Raw genomic sequence first — 19,563 nt, 5'->3', positions numbered from 1 at the left:
GTTTTCATTTCTTTTTCTGCAATATCTTTGCTCCTTCCGGTGAAATAGTTACTCATGGTGTAGCCTCCGTGTTTTCCTCAGCAATCAATTTCTTGCTCCGTCCCTTTCTAATTTCAGTTTCTCCAACTACCGGAATATACAATCTTCCGATTCATAAAATAAAGTACACTAGTTCATAAAGCACAACAGAATTATGCAATTGTGTCATTTCAATGAACACGAGTATAATAGCATGTACCTAGTCACCTTGATCAGACAAATGATCTGTAAATCATACACTTATAGGTATGGTTATAACAATGTGTAAAATGACATTCAAATTGACAAATCCATTTAGCAATACTTTGTTTAGACTCGGTTGATTCGAGTTATACAGACAGCAGATTTCTCAAGTGGCAAACATTGGGAAACTTGGTGCTTTTAGTAGCCCACTCTATTTATATTTCTCCAGCTCTCCATCTTAATATTCCTTCTCCTCTGTACATGCATGTGGCCCACATTGTCTTTGTCTCTTTAGTTTTAATTGTAGTCTTGCTCCACTTGAGCCCTCACTTATTCCGTGACAGTGCTTGTGAAACAAAGGGCGATTATCATAGTGTTTGTGAAGACCTAGCGCTAAAATCATCGATTCCCTTGGATTGTAATCATTGTATCGACTGAAACACCTATAATCTCTGATGTTGCACAACAACTAAAGTCCTATCAATTTTATTTAACTTTTTTTTTCAACTGTACACACCCACCTTAATTAGACATTATTGGCACTTGGCATATTGCCAAGGAAATCTGTGCCACCATTTGTGTAGAACTGGTATTTATCAATAAAATCCAGCTTCCTGATGATACAGCTTTGGAGGTGATTACATTGTGTTACAGCTGTAAGTGCTTCTACCAGAATATTAAGTTCAAAGTTTTAAATGTCTTTGATTCCCAAGTCAACAATGTTGAACATGCCTATGCAGAAAATTCTTAAGAGGCATTAATTGAGCTTGGTTTTGGAAACTTTATGGAGCTCCAATAAGGTCAAACTGTCAAGAAATCTTCAGTTGGATGAAAACTCAAAGCATGAGTCTTCTCACTGATTTTAACACTTTTTTACATAACTATAAGCCCTTATACTGCTTTTATGTAGGAGGTTCCCTTTCTACAGCTTAAACATGTTTCCTTAACTTTTTTTTGGTCTTATTGTATAAAAAAGTCTTTCAACAAGATTTAGGTGTCTTCATCCAGTTATAAGAAATAAAATATGTGAAAATGTTATTGTCACTTTGGAAGTATGTTTGAAAATAATCCGTAAGCATACTGATCTATATGAATTTATCTTTATAGTGTAAGGTCGTACAGCACCACAGAAATGTGGAACTGGAAGAAAGTGAACGTGAAAAGTAAAGATAAAATAAGTGTTATGATAGCTGAAGAATATACATTCTTAAGTCCTTAAATTGACTATAGTCATATAGAGATTATATTGTAAACTTTATTTCTTAATCTTTAACAACATTTGCGAGAAAGGTTATATCAACTCTTAATCAATTTTGTTACCCCGGAAGCACGAAGGGTCTTTCTGGCAGGAAATCAGAGTACCTGGAGAAACCCTTATAGTCAGGCAGGTGACCCCATACCTTTTAACATCCGATCCGGGAATAGAACCCCAGCCTCCTAGATGAAAGGCTGCAGTTGTGTTACCACTTTGCCACCCAATCACCACTTTTGATATTGATGAATCCCATTCTGCATGACTAAATATAGGTATGGCACAATAGAGAATGTGTCTTTTACTCATAATTGTACATATTCAGCGTAAATATCTTACGGATTGGTAGTGCTACATACAACATTTATAAAGGTGTTGTTAACAACCCCATGGAGTGGTTATTGACATGACTCCCCAATATAATATTAACATATAGGCTATACCCTGGAGTGACTGTGCATAAGGTAAACTCTTTTATATACCATTTACACAGGACTACATCCCATGGAGTGGTAGTGAACCATAAAAATTGCTTCATCAGAAGCACTAGTCATTTATGTATGGAGAGCTTGCATGAATGAATGTGCAATACCACAGGGAGATATGAGCATGTTCCTCTACCTGACAAAGAGGGGATCCAGGTAACTTATTTGTGTACACAGTTGGGAGCTAAGCAGTTTGAACTCACTATCTAGTTTATGCTTGTGTTTCTTAGAAAGAAAGGTCAATAGATCTAGAGGAACCCTTCACAGAAAATTTTATTTTGTATTTTGATATTTAGGAAGTACTCGCATATAAGCCAATGTGGTGTGTATATCATAAATATGTTGTATTTTGAGATCTGGATTCCTTGCTGGTTTGATAAAAAGTTGGTGTTACCAATGTTATATTTTTTTCACCTTTAGGTACATTTAAACGAGTGTATACCAGGTTTAGCATACAGCTATCTATGTATATTTACATTGCAGGACTTGTAATTCTGTCAGTCAAATCTGAGTATGAAACTTCAGTGCTATTAACAGGTTGGAGACTCCAATGGAAGGTCAAGAAAGTCTTGATTTTGCAAGTCCTGTTTAAACATTAAATTTTAAAATTTGTTTACACTCATATCTCTGATTTTCCCACCTGTTCTGGTTACTGAAAACATTTTTTTTCACAATTTTCTTTTATGACTTCTGAAATTATGGCTTTTCAGAAGCTATAAGGACAAGGAAATATGTCAAAAAGCAATTTATTTATGATTTCCAAAAATGGGCCAAACCATTAAAGGTACTGAGATAGAAAAAAAAGACTGAATCTTAACATGAAGGATTACAACTGATTGAACCCAACAAGTCCTGTCTGTGCATAGGAACTTGTTCCTGCACGCTTAACGTTATAATTTTTTCAGTTCTGTATATTAGAATGGATTTGTTATAATACACTGCATCTTATTTAGTTCCTCTGAAAACCAATTTTCTTCAAAAAATTTTAAATGGAGATTATAAAATCATTTTATAAAACACTTTTGTTTTGATATCGCTTTCAGATTTACTTGTTGCTTTAGAAAATTCCATTAAAACTGTGTATGATTTGGATTGATGATAACATTTTCTGACTGAATAGTACATTTACAACATTTGCCAACTTGGGTATAAGATTTAATCAGAATAAATGATGATGAAAAGGTTTTGGTTGTGGAAAGTTGATTCAGATGCTTTATTGTGAGATTTGCATGAATGTGAAGACCTGGTATTTACAGATGAGGTTGTAATGCCTTTATTGCGTGGGTATATCACTGCACGAGGTAATCATGTCTTGTAGCCAAGATGTGTGTCTTGGGTTAGTGGTACAGCCAGGTACATGCAGGCATCTGTTAAGTGTGATGGATGACGCGATGGGAGTAAAGGGAACATCTCCACATCAAAGTAAAGGTTGTGGGGTTGTCTACCTTACTGAAGTATACTGCTGAAGACACCCAGCAAGACATAACACCTGGTTACATTTGTACTGACAACCGGTAAACCAGTCATCCAAGGAATATAGTCACTACCAAGTTTGTAGACTCGGCTATGTCCCTGCCAGGGGTCAGAACCCAAAGTAATAAATATTAGCAACATAATATTGTGCTTTAGAATTTGCCTAGTTTTCAACCACTAAAAAATTGATCATTTCATATATTTTAGGTTTCAGACAGAAACTATAAGCTCATACCACACACAAATAGACTCATATTACTGTTTGCCATCCTCAGCTAATTAGACTTGCTTACCTCCTAATATCATCATAAGGTAGCAATATTTGAAGTTTGTTCAAGCCTTGTTATGTATAGCATTTTATGGTTTATTGAAGCTAACTTTATTGAATCTGTAGCTTTTTATGGAAACCAATTTCAGCTCAGTCTTATTTTTGGACATTCTCAGTATCAATTACAGACTTGGGAGAGATGTGATTATTAACAATACCGACAGTTTGGTGTCCTGCTGCAAAATGTATAGTTATGAACAATATTCAGAAGGAATTATTTGTGAAATTTCCTATGTATAATTTGCATAATTGACAAGCAGTATTGAACTGTTGTTGTTGAAATTAAATGTGGCACCATCCTAGGCAGTTCCTTGTCACCTGTAGAATTTAGTGTGACCTTCACATGATTACAGGATCATATTGATGTAACTTTAAATTAAAAAAAAAAAACACTCTAATGAAAGTGCCTTTTTAACACTTTCAAATGTGAGCATAATGGATTTACAATAACCTGAACGTATGTATATATTATCACAATTGTCTGACTGTGTTAGGCCATTCCCTGTTCCACGCTCCCTACCTGTGTCAGTTTTTATTTCTCTGCAAGCTGAAAAAACCATCCAGTCTGTGCTGTTGAAGATGTGTCCTTGGGCAAGTAACTTTACCCTAATTGCTGTGGACGGCAGGCGACGGGCCTCATCTCTCTCGTATGTTGTTCATGGTAAGGTAGCCACCAGCTACTACAAGGAGAGTCTAGCTGAAAATGACCCTGGCTGTTAACGGGGTGATTTTTCTCTTTAGTAATTGTTTCATTCTAAAAAATAATATCTGGATACTTATACATACACGTTGGTCATGTCTCAGTTTTATGGAGGTTCTGTTTTTAGCTGAATCAGCTAATTTAAGCAGAGAAGAGGAAAAAACCAATTTGATGTGATTGAATTAGCTTGTTGAATATTTTATTACTGATGATAACTAGATTAATTTGTGATTGCTCTAGTATCAGAATTCAATAATGATATGGAGTTTTTGACCTTCACTATAAGTAGACCCTGGTACAAGTGAAAAGTTTGTCTATAACATTACAGAGCCCTTATCTGATAGCATATAGCTAAAGGCTTGTTTCCACTGGAAGAGGTAGGAGACTAAAACAACAGCCTAAATTTAGTCAATCTTCATGAATTATATTGACTTTTTATCGCCACTATCTACACCAGGTCAGAACTTTTGATTCAAAACATATTTTGCAAATATGGATTTGTGGTCTAATGCAAAATCACAAATATGGTATTCCCATCAAAGATATTGAAACATACAATTTTAATAGTCATAATGAATATTAGTAGGTAGTACTATAAAAGTAAATCACAAAAAATTTACTTCCAGTTCATTTTATATGTATGACTATCTTGTAAAATTTAGTATCTTTTATTTGAATTTATTCAAATCTCCAAACAAAAACTTGTTACTTTCAAAATACTTTATACCCGTAACCACCAGCGTATGTAAAGTTGTCAGTTCTGGCTTCATCAGAAACTTGCCTGATTTTCAAGTCAGGGATAATATTTCACAGTTCTGTTTAATAAATTTGCTTACATTTTTCATGAAATTTATGAAATATTTGTGTTTAACTTTTTACTGTAAATGTTGAAATTGACAAGAGGGGGAAATTTAAAACTACACATTTCCCCCACTCATATTATTTTGTGATGTATGTGGAACTAATGGAACATGTACAAAAGAAGAAAACAAAAGGGTACATCAAATGTGGATATGGCCCCCACATGTACAGTTTACCTATCAAAATCGCTGAAGGAATCCTGTAGAAATAACGACATCTGCAGCAAATCAGATCCTGTGCTGCTTTGTAAAGCCTTGAACCTCTCGTGTGTAGGAGTGATAATTTGCATCCAATAACAGTCTTTATGATCCCTATAAAATCTCTTGATTGCATGCACATGACCATAATGTAAGAAAAAACATTGTTTCATCAATTCAATAATTGAAATAAAAATAAATACAGATTTTCTGTAAACAGTGGATATATTTTTTCATCAACCTGGTGACATCAAACTGGTCAGATTTACATGTGAACACATCAGGATTTGCTAAAGGCAGGTTGAAATGTAGATTTGATATTGACAAACCCAGCTAAATCAATAGGTATTATTTGATGTCTGGCCTCGTGGAAAGGGATGGTGGATTCGGGCAGAAAGCCATGTTGGATGTTATGTAAAATGTGCAAGCTAGTATAGTGTGTCAGTGGAGTATTACTTGAATAAAAGTTAAACTACAGGATACAAAAAACTAACAAATGTTAAAAGTTCCTTTTTTATCAGTGTTGATTAGGGTGCTAATTTTTTATGCAATGCAAAGTGAAATGTTGCCTAGTGAAAAGTTTTGTTGTGAACTTTTAATTTGATTTTGCTGAATTCCTTTCACTTTTGTCCTGTAACAATGCTGAAACCAGCTGTATGAAGCAGTTTTATACATATTACAGAATTCCTATTTAAAAGTGCTTCTTCTGTAAAACCCTATATATTATCAGTAGTTTGCTTTTAAAACAAATTCTTGTTAACTATTAGATATTCATTGCCAATTAAAGTTTAGAGAATCGAATAGGAACAAAATTAATGTTTTTAAGGGAAAGAAAGAAATAGATGTATAGTACTTTATTTTATTTAATAAATCTTGGACAGAAACAGTATGTCACCTACACACAAACTGTCCTTTTTTGTCATGAACGAGATCTTTTGATATCTACCTGTCATGTTTTACATGGATATTATATGTTTTTTTTATGGTAGACATAAGCTTACTATTTGTAGATACACAAAAAAATGATGTATCTATATACGTATACACGAAAAAAAAGTTTCACTAAGGTGTAAATGCTGAAACTCATGTATATTTGGTAGACAGGTACATTGTCTATATTCATCTGTCTGTCGCGTGTATTATTGTACTAACGCATTAGCCTGGTATGGCTTACAGGGAAATGTACTTCTTCACATGTGGTTTTACTTATGTGGTCAGAGGTCACTGGCCAGGGGGTCATGTGGTATGCTTGACCTATTGACTATAATCTGATGAAAAAGATTTGTCAACTTGATTTATACATTTGTGTACTTATATTTATGTAATTGAATTAAGAAATGATTGATAGCATTGAGTTTGATGTAGAAATGTTTGACTTTCCAATATGAAATTATAGATATACAATTACCAGATAGTAGGTAATATTCTTGTGGGGTTAGATCGGTGATGCAGTATTCCTTTACCTCCAACTGTGCCATATGGTTTTCTTTTGACTCTATAAATCTACTTGATCATATCTTTTTACTATAACTCTTCCAGGTAACATTTGTTTGACTGTGATGCCACTTCACATTTCCATAAGTCGTCAAGCTTACCAAGTTTTAAAAGTTTTACCCCAAGGTTGTGTGGTCCAGAGATAGATGTGGTCAGTTTGGGGTATGATATATGGTCAGATTATTTATGGGAATGAAACAATGCCTTTGTTGTAAAGATTATTAATTATGATATGATGATAACAGTTGATACACCTGGTCTGACTGAACTTGTCAGTTTAATTAATGATACAGAAAGAGAGACAGTGATGGGAGGTATATAGTTGTTCTGTTGGAAGGAGAGGTGACACTACATAGACAGCTATGTCTGTACTTAGACTTGCCCAAGTGTATGAAAATACCTGAAGAAGATTTATCAGATGCATCATTAATCCTCTCGGGACAAATCTAATTTTCATCTATCTGATATGTATCTGTCTGTCACCCAACACTGTAGGAGGTTGCCTAAAGTACTCTCTACCTAGAAATCACTGAAACAGTAACTGGTTTATGGTAGGAAATGCATTAAGACGACTTGTCCTTTTCAGGATACAACAAACCATGTAGACAAAACCTAACCGAAAATCTTGTGTATACAAGATGATGTTCACTGTAGCATCTTAACAGTCTCTCAGTATAATGTGACCGGGTGGGGTGTGCTGCTGGGTGTCTTCGGCAGTATGCTTCAGTGAGATAGCACTATAAATCGGCAAAAGTTCCGGCCTATCACAAGGAGACTTAACATGAACATACCGCAGCCTCCCAAAACACACATATGCACTCACCACACGCATACATGTCGCACGCACGGGAGGCCGTCCTTAAATGACCTTAGCTGTTAATAGGATGTTAAACAAAATAAACCAAACCAAATATAAAACATTAATTTGTGTATACCTGTTAAATGAATAGAAGCAGCCATTTTCCATGGAGGGTCACTTATTTAAATGCGGGTCGTGGCATTAATAAGAGATATGAATGCCATGTGAATTTGGTTGGCTTAAACTTGTGTTATAGCAATATCGTAGAGTACTATGAATTATGTATGTAAATTCAACACAATGTATTGTAATGCATTTATATTATTGCAAAGTGCGCTAGAAGACCAAAATTTTGGTTCACTGACTGCTGGTATACTAGTGTTCCCCATGTCCTTCCCGTCCCATCCCTTCCTCATGCTATGTTACTAGCTAATCTCAGGAACTGCTGATGCGATCCTTACCAAACTGTGTTTCAGAATGTCAAGTGGCAGTAGGGGCATTTATGTCTTACAGACATTTCCAGGTTTTTTCTCAAAAGAGATTTTCAAAAGCAACTAAAACTGCCATTATTTGATGCTCATGCTAGGGTTCTTGTTGCAACTCTTAAAATAGATCTAGACAGTAACGAGTGCTTAATTTAAAACTGGTCATAAAAATGCCATTGAGATTTGTAGAATAATTTTGACTTTGACATTTTTACTTATCTTTATTATCTGGACTATTTTCCTTTGCAAGAACTGCTTTGCAAAGATATTTTTAGTATTGCACATATTACAAATTTCCTGCATAGTTGTTATTCATGTTCATGATTTTGAAGGTTGGCATCAATTCAAACCACATGAGGTGCAGTATCTGTTATATATAGAAGGCTCATTTATCAAATGAAAATATGGCTTCTATCTTCTGTTACAAAAACTCTATACATGGATTTCATGTCAATGCTTTTATGAAATGCCATCTAGATAGGACAGTAATGTCAAGCTATATGCTGGGTGACTTTATTGTCACACTGTTACGGAAGATTCAATTTTTTATGCGTACTTCATGTTTTTAGCCCACCATCATCAGATGGTGGGCTATTCAAATCGCCCTGCGTCCGTGGTCCGTCGTCCGTCCGTCCGTCCGTCCGTCCGTCCCTCCGTCCGTCCGTCCCTCCGTCCGTCCGTCCGTCCGTAAACAATTCTTGTTATCGCTAATCCTCAGAAAGTACTGAAGAGATCTTTCTCAAACTTCATATGTAGGTTCCCCTTGGTGCCTAGTTATGCATATTGCATTTTGGGACCGATCAGAAAACAACATGGCCGACAGGCAGCCATCTTGGATTTTGACAATTGAAGTTTGTTATCGCTATTTCTGAGAAAGTACTGAAGGGATCTTTCTCAAATTTCATATGTAGGTTCCCCTTGGTGCCTAGTTATGCATATTGCATTTTGGGACCGATCGGAAAACAAGATGGCCGACAGGCAGCCATCTTGGATTTTGACCATTGAAGTTTGTTATCGCTATTTCTGAGAAAGTACTGAAGGGATCTTTCTCAAATTTCATATGTAGGTTCCCCTTGGTGCCTAGTTATGCATATTGCATTTTGGGACCAATCGGAAAACAACATGGCCGACAGGCAGCCATCTTGGATTTTGACCATTGAAGTTTGTTATCGCTATTTCTGAGAAAGTACAGAAGGGATCTTTCTCAAATTTCATATGTAGGTTCCTCTTGGTGCCTAGTTATGCATATTGCATTTTGGGACCGATCGGAAAACAACATGGCTGACAGGCAGCCATCTTGGATTTTGACCATTGAAGTTTGTTATCGCTATTTCTGAGAAAGTACTGAAGGGATCTTTCTCAAATTTCATATGTAGTTTCCTCTTGGTGCCTAGTTATGCATATTGCATTTTGGGACCGATCGGAAAACAACATGGCCGACAGGCAGCCATCTTGGATTTTGACCATTGAAGTTTGTTATCGCTATTTCTGAGAAAGTACAGAAGGGATCTTTCTCAAATTTCATATGTAGGTTCCCCTTGGTGCCTAGTTATGCAGATTGCATGTTGGGACCGATCGGAAAACAAGATGGCCGACAGGCAGCCATCTTGGATTTGACCATTGAAGTTTGTTATCGCTATTTCTGAGAAAGTACAGAAGGGATCTTTCTCAAATTTCATATGTAGGTTCCTCTTGGTGCCTAGTTATGCATATTGCATTTTGGGACCGATCGGAAAACAACATGGCTGACAGGCAGCCATCTTGGATTTTGACCATTGAAGTTTGTTATCGCTATTTCTGAGAAAGTACTGAAGGGATCTTTCTCAAATTTCATATGTAGTTTCCTCTTGGTGCCTAGTTATGCATATTGCATTTTGGGACCGATCGGAAAACAACATGGCCGACAGGCAGCCATCTTGGATTTTGACCATTGAAGTTTGTTATCGCTATTTCTGAGAAAGTACAGAAGGGATCTTTCTCAAATTTCATATGTAGGTTCCCCTTGGTGCCTAGTTATGCAGATTGCATGTTGGGACCGATCGGAAAACAAGATGGCCGACAGGCAGCCATCTTGGATTTTGACCATTGAAGTTTGTTATCGCTATTTCTGAGAAAGTACTGAAGGGATCTTTCTCAAATTTCATATGTAGTTTCCTCTTGGTGCTTAGTTATGCATATTGCATTTTGGGACCGATCGGAAAACAACATGGCCGACAGGCAGCCATCTTAGATTTTGACCATTGAAGTTTGTTATCGCTATTTCTGAGAAAGTACAGAAGGGATCTTTCTCAAATTTCATATGTAGGTTCCCCTTGGTGCCTAGTTATGCAGATTGCATGTTGGGACCGATCGGAAAACAAGATGGCCGACAGGCAGCCATCTTGGATTTTGACCATTGAAGTTTGTTATCGCTATTTCTGAGAAAGTACTGAAGGGATCTTTCTCAAATTTCATATGTAGGTTCCCCTTGGTGCCTAGTTATGCATATTGCGATTTGAGACCAATCGGAAAACAACATGGCCGACATGCAGCCATCTTGGATTTTGACAATTGAAGTTTGTTATCGCTATTTCTGAGAAAGTACTGAAGAGATCTTTCTCAAATTTCATATGTAGGTTTCCCTTGGTGCCTGGTTATGCATATTGCGATTTGAGACCAATCTGAAAACAACATGGCCGACAGGCAGCCATCTTGGATTTTGACAATTGAAGTTTGTTATCACTATTTCTGAGAAAGTACTGAATGGATCTTTCTGAAATTTCATATGTAAGTTTCCCTTGGTGCCTAGTTATGCATATTGCGATTTGAGACCAATCTGAAAACAACATGGCCGACAGGCAGCCATCTTGGATTTTGACAATTGAAGTTTGTTATCACTATTTCTGAGAAAGTATTTAAGGGATCTTTCTCAAATTTCATATGTAAGTTTCCCTTGGTGCCTAGTTATGCATATTGCATTTTGAGACCAATCTGAAAATAACATGGCCGACAGTCAGCCGTCTTGGATTTTGACAATTGAAGTTTGTTATCGCTATTTCTGAGAAAGTACTGAAGGGATCTTTCTCAAATTTCATATGGAGGTTCCCCTTGGTGCCTCTTTATGTTTATTGCATTTTGAGATCAATTGGAAAACAATATGGCCGACAGACCGCCATCTTGGATTTTGACAATTGAAGTTTGTTATCTCTATTTCTCAAAGTACTGAATGGATCTTGCTCAAATCTCATAAGTAGGTTCCCCCTGGTCCCTTGTATTGCATTTTTGGACCAGTCTGTCCTCAAAACAACCTGGCAAACAAACAGCCATTATCGTTAAATCTCAAATTTCTTATATAGCTAGGATTCCCTTGTTTGAAAAGTACTGGAGGGATGTCTCAATTTGCACAGATTAGTAAAATGAAGGGAAAAGTAGAGAAAAGATCAATCTGACATGGAACTTATGAAGATCATTCAATGGTGGGCGCCAAGATCCCTCTGGGATCTCTTGTTATTTCAGTTATTTCCGTACTTTTTATTGATGTTTCACTGTTATATTTTACATATACATATGAGATGTATCAGGTTGCATGTCCTATTAGTCAGATCTGAAGTACAGGTTCCCAAATATAGCCATGTGTGGTAATATAGTCTGTATCCAGTCACACCATAATGATGTAGGGTAAAGAATTTCACGGGGAAAAGTATCATGTTGGGAAAGTTGGATCAATATATATATATACAGGTACACTTCGTTCACTTAACGGAAACAATTTATGACCTGTGTTTTCCTAAGACAGGAAATATGATTACTGAAGGGTGGAGTCTTTTATGATGTCTGAGTAATATTGTATACATTATGAATCAAAAACTGTCATCTCTTTATTTTAAAGAATTTTGTTCAATGAAGTGGTGAGAATGAGGATTCTTTCAAAGATTTTCTTTGAATTGAAAATTATTCCTAAAACAAACTTTAGTTGGATTGACCTCACCAAATAACTGTACTATATCCTCACTTGATGAACAGATGAGAAACAATCAATATGATAAGCAAAAGGTACCTGTTTTGTCTAATTTCAAAAGTATTTGATTGGACCAACATCATCATCGTCAAGGGTAGTTGGTAGCACAATGGTAATGCACTTGACTTTTGCAGCAGTGACTAGGGTTCCATTCCCTGATAAGACATGAAAAGGAATAGGGGTCACCTGCTTGACCAAGTTTTCTCTGGGTGCTCATGTTTCTTCCCACAGTCAGATCCTTCACAGGGCCAACAAGAGGATCAGTTTAAGTAAAGTTTATATATATAATTTATAAAGAAGCATCTTCATTTCATGATATGAAATTTGTGTATGGAAAAGAATGTGTCACAAATGTCATAGCTTGTATATCAAGCTATGCTAATTCATATATGTATACAAGGATATTTTGCTTGTATGCATATATATCATACTAAATGTATAACTTATAATTAGTCATGAAAGAGTACAATGTTTACACTGACACGTGATGATTGGAGTACACAAAGCACCTGTCAACCTTACTGTATTCTGTCAATATGTATATATATATCATCTTAAAAATGGAAGATAAATATAATATTTCATTCTCACAAGTGCCTAAATAAAGTGTGCAAATATGAATCAATGTAAGGAAATTAAGTTAAAGTCCCCATCTCCAACAAAGTTTGTATTAATTTGTAGAAAAGTATAATTAGAAAAAAAGACAATGAGTAAATGCCTATAACTGTACATGTATCTCCTTTATTGCTAATGCCATCTGTGTGTCTCAGCTTTTGTCTATTTTTGATACATGGATGTACTATTTAAAACCAGAGTTTATATTAAGCTGTGTATGTAATTTTATACACCTGGCTTGTCAAGCACCTGGGTTCAGAGTTCAATGTTAGGTTGGATCTATAAATAGACTTGGGACCATGACACCTGACAATGTACATATAGTCTTATCTGGGCAATTTGAATACAACCTGCCCACCTATATGAACCAATGACAGACTAGGATTTCAACCGACCCATATCCTCCTTTCTTCTAACTCCAGTTTGTGTATATACACACCATGTGCTTTCATTTGGCGGTACAATGAGTCAGTTTATTTACCCTTGTTTATAAGTGTGTTCCGTCATGACGAGTGAACAGTTATATATTGGTATTACGGCACTGACATCATCGGTACTGACATCATCGATAAGTTCAGATAGATTGGTTTTGCCAGAATTTTATATAGAGATAAACAGTTGTCACTGTGTATCCAGTTTGTGAAACATGTTTATTTATATATTTCATGAACTTACTGAGATGTTGCTTTATTGGGACATGTGATGTTTATATCGCGGGACACCGGTGATCAATATATTATTATCCATTGTACACCTTAGGTATAGATCAGTATCAGAAGCCGTCGATATGTCATTAGTAACACCTGCGATGCAGTATACCTGTAGCTTTACCGTACAGTTTAACCAACAGGATATCTACATATTAGTACCTTTGTGATCTGTTTGACAGTTAAATCAGAAGTAAATCTTTGTACAAGAGGATCTGTGGGTTGTACACATAAATGGGAACTACTGTGTGTTAAATGGTTATCTTACCAGACTTTTTCTGCTCATGTTCAAATTTGGAACTACCGGTTCATCATTCAAAATGACGACAGGTATGCTGTTCGTCATTAATCTATGGTAAGTGAATATGGCTCTGTGCTGAACATGTTCATTGATGTTTATATGAACATGGTATATTTTAATTGATTATAAATTTAATTTGATATGTTTTAGTTTATGATGATATTCTGTGTTCAGTCGACTGTATCTTGTAAAAGACGTTTCTAATAATTTGGTAATATGGTATATGATAACAATATTAATTTGGTATGATTAAATTAATTATGAAATTAATTTGGTATAATTTCATTGACAATACTTTTAATTTTAATTGTACATTTTAATTGACAGTGAGATCTTGCATGTCAATACTGTCACAGTATCAAATCTACATGTAGCATTTCATTAACTGTATGTGAATTTGTAGTTGGCAAAACACCTGACAGAATTTATGCATAGTCTTATCATTTATACCTAGGCAGTGTGATACTGATCCGATACGAATATCATAAACTGCTTTGTTATTTTTTTTACTGATATTTAATGATTTGCTTGCAATAAAATGGTGTGATTGGTCGCCTGTATGTATAGATAATGACTTTGCAGCTGTTGTATATGATATTGGGCCAGCTCATGATCATCAATCTAAATCTAATTGTTGGCATGTATTAGGCTGCAGCCTTGGGGTGACATCTCCTTATTCTTAGCTTATACTGTCCAGGCTGCTACAGTGCTTAGTGACAGTAGTATACCCAGCTGTTGTACATGTATCCTAAGGATCCAGAAATGTTAGCAGAGAAGGGTTTTCAAAATGACATGCTGAAAAAATGGGTTTTACAGATCTGATTCACTGAAGTTTTTTCATGTCGCATGTTAATTAACAACAGTTTTTAGATATTGCAAATTCACGTTCAGGGTTCTGATTTAAATTTTTTTCATGTCACATGTTACAAATTCAGGTTTAGGTATCTGATTTAATTTTTACAGTTCAACTTTCATTCTAGACAGAACAGATAAGATTTTAGTTTTTAAAACAAAACATTTTCTATAATTACCATATTACCATATATAAGCGTTCCCGTATGGATATTTCCTGTTCATCGCCATGAATAACTGCATTGAACTAGGTCGAGATGATTACTAACATTGATGATACCATACTTGTTTATCATGTGATAATCAGAATGTTTAAGTCTGATTGTGGTCAGTTTAAGTGGACTAGTGGTGATGGTTCTTGCAGTGTGTCATCCTAAGTTTTCCTTATGACATCATGACTCCAATCCTGATCAGTTGTACATACATTTGTAAAACTTTGCCTGTCGTGTGCTTTAAAGCTTAATTTAATTTGGGCCTGTCAATCACTGTATAACAACCTACTTGTGGAGTGTTAATATATATAGACTGTCAGGTTTGTGACAAATAGTAGAATTATGTAAATGACATTTCCTGTTATTCTAAAAGTACAATTTGGAATATTGCTATTGTTTTGCTATTCATTCATACATTGTCATTTGTTTGCTATTTGGAGGGGATGCAGTGGCCGAGTGCTTAAGGTGTTCGACACTTTATCACTAGCCCTCCACCTCTGTGTTGCGAGTTCAAAACCTATGTGGGGCAGTTGACAGGTACTGACCTTAGGCCAGTGGTGTTTCTCCAGGTACTCCGGCTTTCCTCCACCTCCAAAACCTGGCATGTCCTTAAATGACCCTGGCTGTTAATATGATGTTAAACAAAAACAAACAAACAAATCGCTATTTGGAATATTTGACTTTCTTATTGTATTTTGTTTTATTATTCTATTTGAGGCAAAGTTTATGCATTGGCTTCAAATAATAAATCAGGTGTTTTATAGTATGACATTTAAGTGTATTAGAAATTATCAAGCCTTATATATTCAAATTACTTGCAATACTGCATTTGACATATAAAAACTGATATATATCTCATAATATCTGGAACTTTTATCATCACATACTGATGAATTGATCGAAAGTCACATGAAATATCATCACTTGATCATGATAAAACCCCATCGCATGACAATATGACAGATCACATGGTCGGTAAGGTAATTGCAATGTGACCTTGACTTTGGTGTTAAATTACAGTTATTGGTTAATATCAATAGTAGTTGTTAGCTTGGCTGACTTTTATCTGGTACATTGTCCAGGTATGTTTATCCTAGTCACAAGTTCCACTATCTTACAGTCACATGTATATATACGTAATGGTATTTGATATGGGCAGACTATTCTGTACATAAAGAGTGAAAGGCCATGAAGTAAATATTGTCTTCCTTGTAAAGTCAATAATGAAATTGCCTGGATAAGCCAAAAGTTGTATTGATACAGCCACATTCAATAGTTTGTTAGTGTACAATAGTTTTGTTGGAATTTCTGGAGTATACAGATGAATTTAATAACTATAGTCCCTCTGTTAAGTAGAATTTGTACATTTACTTAGTTGGTAGACATGGCTTTTTCTGAGGACATTTTGGGTCCGTTAATGGGCCCCATTCCCAATTAAAATGATTTCATACTTAAGCCAAATTCCCAAAATTTGCAAGTTTCACCTGAAAAATCTTTCCCAATTCACTAATTTTCTTCCCAAAATGAGACGAAAAGGCCCCATCCCAAACAAGAAAAAGCCCTGGTAGAATTATAGGTGACTAGGCATACTTTGTACTATCTGCTCAAGGTTAGACTGTCCTCTGTCTCTAGAATGTTAAAATTATAAATAAAAGTTATAGTTTTAGTTTCAAGGATATGTAAAAAAAAAAAGGGAGGTAATCTAGTATTGGAGGGGCTAGTGGTCAGTCTTTAGAACCTTCAGTACTGTCACCACATTGTATAATTCTCATGATCAGTATTATGTGGGTTAATTGAAAAGCTGTCACATTGACAGCTTTAAAGGTAGCATAAAGGTTGTATACACAATCGGATCCTTGGGGTTATAAATTTGCCAGTAATTAAATGTTAAAAAAAGGTTCAGTAGTTGGAGCCTGTCGTGTACTCTCCCTTGACAGGGTGTGTCAGGAATAGAAGGTCGGTATAGACAAATGTCAAGTACTCTGTGGCTTCCTGCTTTCCTTGCTACAGTTCTGTTTTACCAGATAACAGGATAATCAACAGTCAAGTAAAAATCTGTTTCCTGTCCTTTTTCCCATGTGTTGGTTCAGCATACATGTATATACCTATAGACTTACATTAATTTTCAGAGATACGTAAAAGAAGTATTAAAACAATGAAAAAAATCACTATTAATTTCATCAGAGTAATGATTAAGTTCAAAATGTATTGCTGTTTGAAACTTTCTCTCTGAACAAAAACATTTAAAGTAGAATTTGATGAGATTTTTGCAGAAAAAGCATTTTCAGAATGTTTAATAGGTATATACTAACTAGGCTTTTGTGACAAGCAAACAATATGTCCTTGAATATCTTGACTTGAATTGTGAAAGCTTAAACTAAGACATCTTAAATCCTCTTAAATCTAAATGATATTTCCTCCAAAATCTTGAGAAATTATGGGTGATTTCCAGTTACCGGGGTACTTATTTGATACTTAGGATTTTGTTACAATTCTTGTTCATGTAAATATGTATCTGCTAGACTGTGATTTTAATATAAAAGATTGGTTCAAGCTAACAATGCATTGATGGAGAATGTGTTTATTATCTGATAATTATATTATACAGTTAAGTTAGATACAGGAATTTATAGCATACTTTTAATTACAATTGCTTTGCCTTGAGGTAAAATATAGTTCATGTAAAATAATCATGCTTGGTGAAACAGCCTGTGGAAAAAGTTAATGAAGCACAAAATTAACACATGTTGGACTTTATTTGATGATGTGGGTTATGGTGTTTCTGAGAGACCTTTCAGAAGGTTTTGTGGTAATTTGTTTTCTGAATCATGTTCTACAGCTTTGTTTGAAGTTTTACAAGTTCCAGAAATATAAAAGTGAAGTACAAATTCAGCCACAAAGGTGAAAAAACCTTCATCTATCAGGACCTCTAAATTGTTAGTACGTATTTTGTATGTTGTAAATTAAACACATCCAATTGAATTCCTTTTGCAAAGAAAATTACTTAGTTTCATTGTCTACTCACATATTTAAGAATTGGGTGGCAATGGTGAAAAAATAAAAACAAGGGTTGATTATATATATAATTGCATGTCAAACACAGTAGATATCAATGTTCTTTATGTTCTTTTTTCTATTACTGTGTGGCATTTCTTAAATAAACCAGGTGTGTGTATCTGGTAAGTAGTTTTTTTATCAGATGAGAATGAAATGCTATTTGCCATCCCCTATCATAATCCTGTCACTAAGGATGTTTTAGTAGACTTTCGAGTGTGGGTGTGTCTAGGTAGGATTAGGGATAATCGAACCAAGAGGACTCAAAATATGGGAAAACCCAAAGGTTCCACCAAGGGGTGGAATATCCTAAATCTTCATACCCACTTATTTAAAAGAGTGATTTTAGATTACCATAATTTCCGACTGACCAGAAGCCCAGATTGAATATTGTCAATGTTATATGATTTCATGTCACTGTTTTTGCAATGTTAGAGTTCCTTATTTCATGGTCATCCACTAACATATAGGAGCATTCCTATATCATTGCATTTATCCTCAAAAAACTTGAGTACTGGTTTTATCCTCAAATAAGCCCCCTCCATCTCCTAGTGTAAAACTTTAGTACTTTATCCTCAAATAAGCCCCTTCCCTAGTGTTCCATATGTATCCTCAAATAAAAGAAGGGGAAAAAAATGTAAAAGTTTAGTACAGATTTAATCCTCAAATACACCCCCTCCCTTAATTACCCAGTGTAAAAGTTCAGAATTAAAGCTTAAAATTGGGAAGGGCTTATTTGTGAACCACATTTATCTTAATATTTTAAAATTGATGATTCTGCAAAAATGAATAAAGGGTCTTTTTTGTGGACAGGGTATTTTTTGTGGATAGAAACGGTAAGATAAAGTAGTTTTATAAAAAGGTATGACAGAAACTGCTGCAATGTACTCAAAACCCCACTGTATATACGGTATGCTAGATATTTATCATGTTCAGACGCTATCAAAATCCAATTATTTCTATATTTTGGACTCTAACACTGTGACCATCAATTTTCTCATAGGTTCCCCTTCATATTAGAAACACAGGACGCATATTGATCAGTATTTCTTTCCGTGATCAGTTTTGCATCATATACCACGGCTTTGGGATGTTTCTCAGCTCAGCCTGACTAGACTTGGCTTGACCTTTCACTATATATATTGGCTAAATACCTATAAATCAGATTGCATAAGTTGTGTAAAAGCAATCAAGTATCTGTCCATACTGGTAGTGTAATATTTTGATAGGAACACAGAGACCAGCAGTAATAAAAACATCTGGAAAGTAATTCAGGATCTTTTCTCAATTGAACAGGCTTACTTGGTCTAAGTGGTGTAAGTGGAATTGGAGTCTATATAATGGCCATCATCTTGAGTTGATGGTGGCACGATCTCTTGTATAAGATGTGTGACACATTCTGACTTTATTTAAATAGTAGGGCTATCGTGTGGCATGTATTTGGAATAACATTACGCGGAACAGTGTGTTGCGTAAGATAGGATGATAAACTACAGTAGGGCATATCCTGGAAAGTACACCTGGCTGGG

General features: G+C 35.3%; 1 protein-coding gene across 3 annotated transcripts in view; it reads left to right on the top strand.

Moving 5' to 3' along the window:
- The window catches only part of LOC117336884 (MOB kinase activator 2-like), a 60,562-nt gene that overhangs the window by 11,974 nt on the left and 29,025 nt on the right, over positions 1 to 19,563 (top strand). Inside the window, exon 1 of one of the 3 annotated variants that reach the window (XM_033897623.1) lies at positions 2,027 to 2,115. The exons of 1 other annotated variant lie outside the window; for it this stretch is intronic. In XM_033897623.1, the coding sequence (XP_033753514.1) occupies positions 2,048 to 2,115 (68 nt within the window). In that variant the 5' untranslated portion in view covers positions 2,027 to 2,047. Of the gene's footprint in view, positions 1 to 2,026; positions 2,116 to 13,381; positions 13,971 to 19,563 lie in introns of those variants that run through there. One more of the 3 variants, XM_033897622.1, reaches the window with a different exon arrangement.

Source organism: Pecten maximus, chromosome 10 (assembly GCF_902652985.1).
Source record: "Pecten maximus chromosome 10, xPecMax1.1, whole genome shotgun sequence".
NCBI classification, from domain to species: Eukaryota; Metazoa; Mollusca; class Bivalvia; order Pectinida; family Pectinidae; genus Pecten; species Pecten maximus.
The sequence above is the reverse complement of the archived record's forward strand: the minus strand, read 5'-3'. Positions and strand labels throughout refer to the sequence as shown.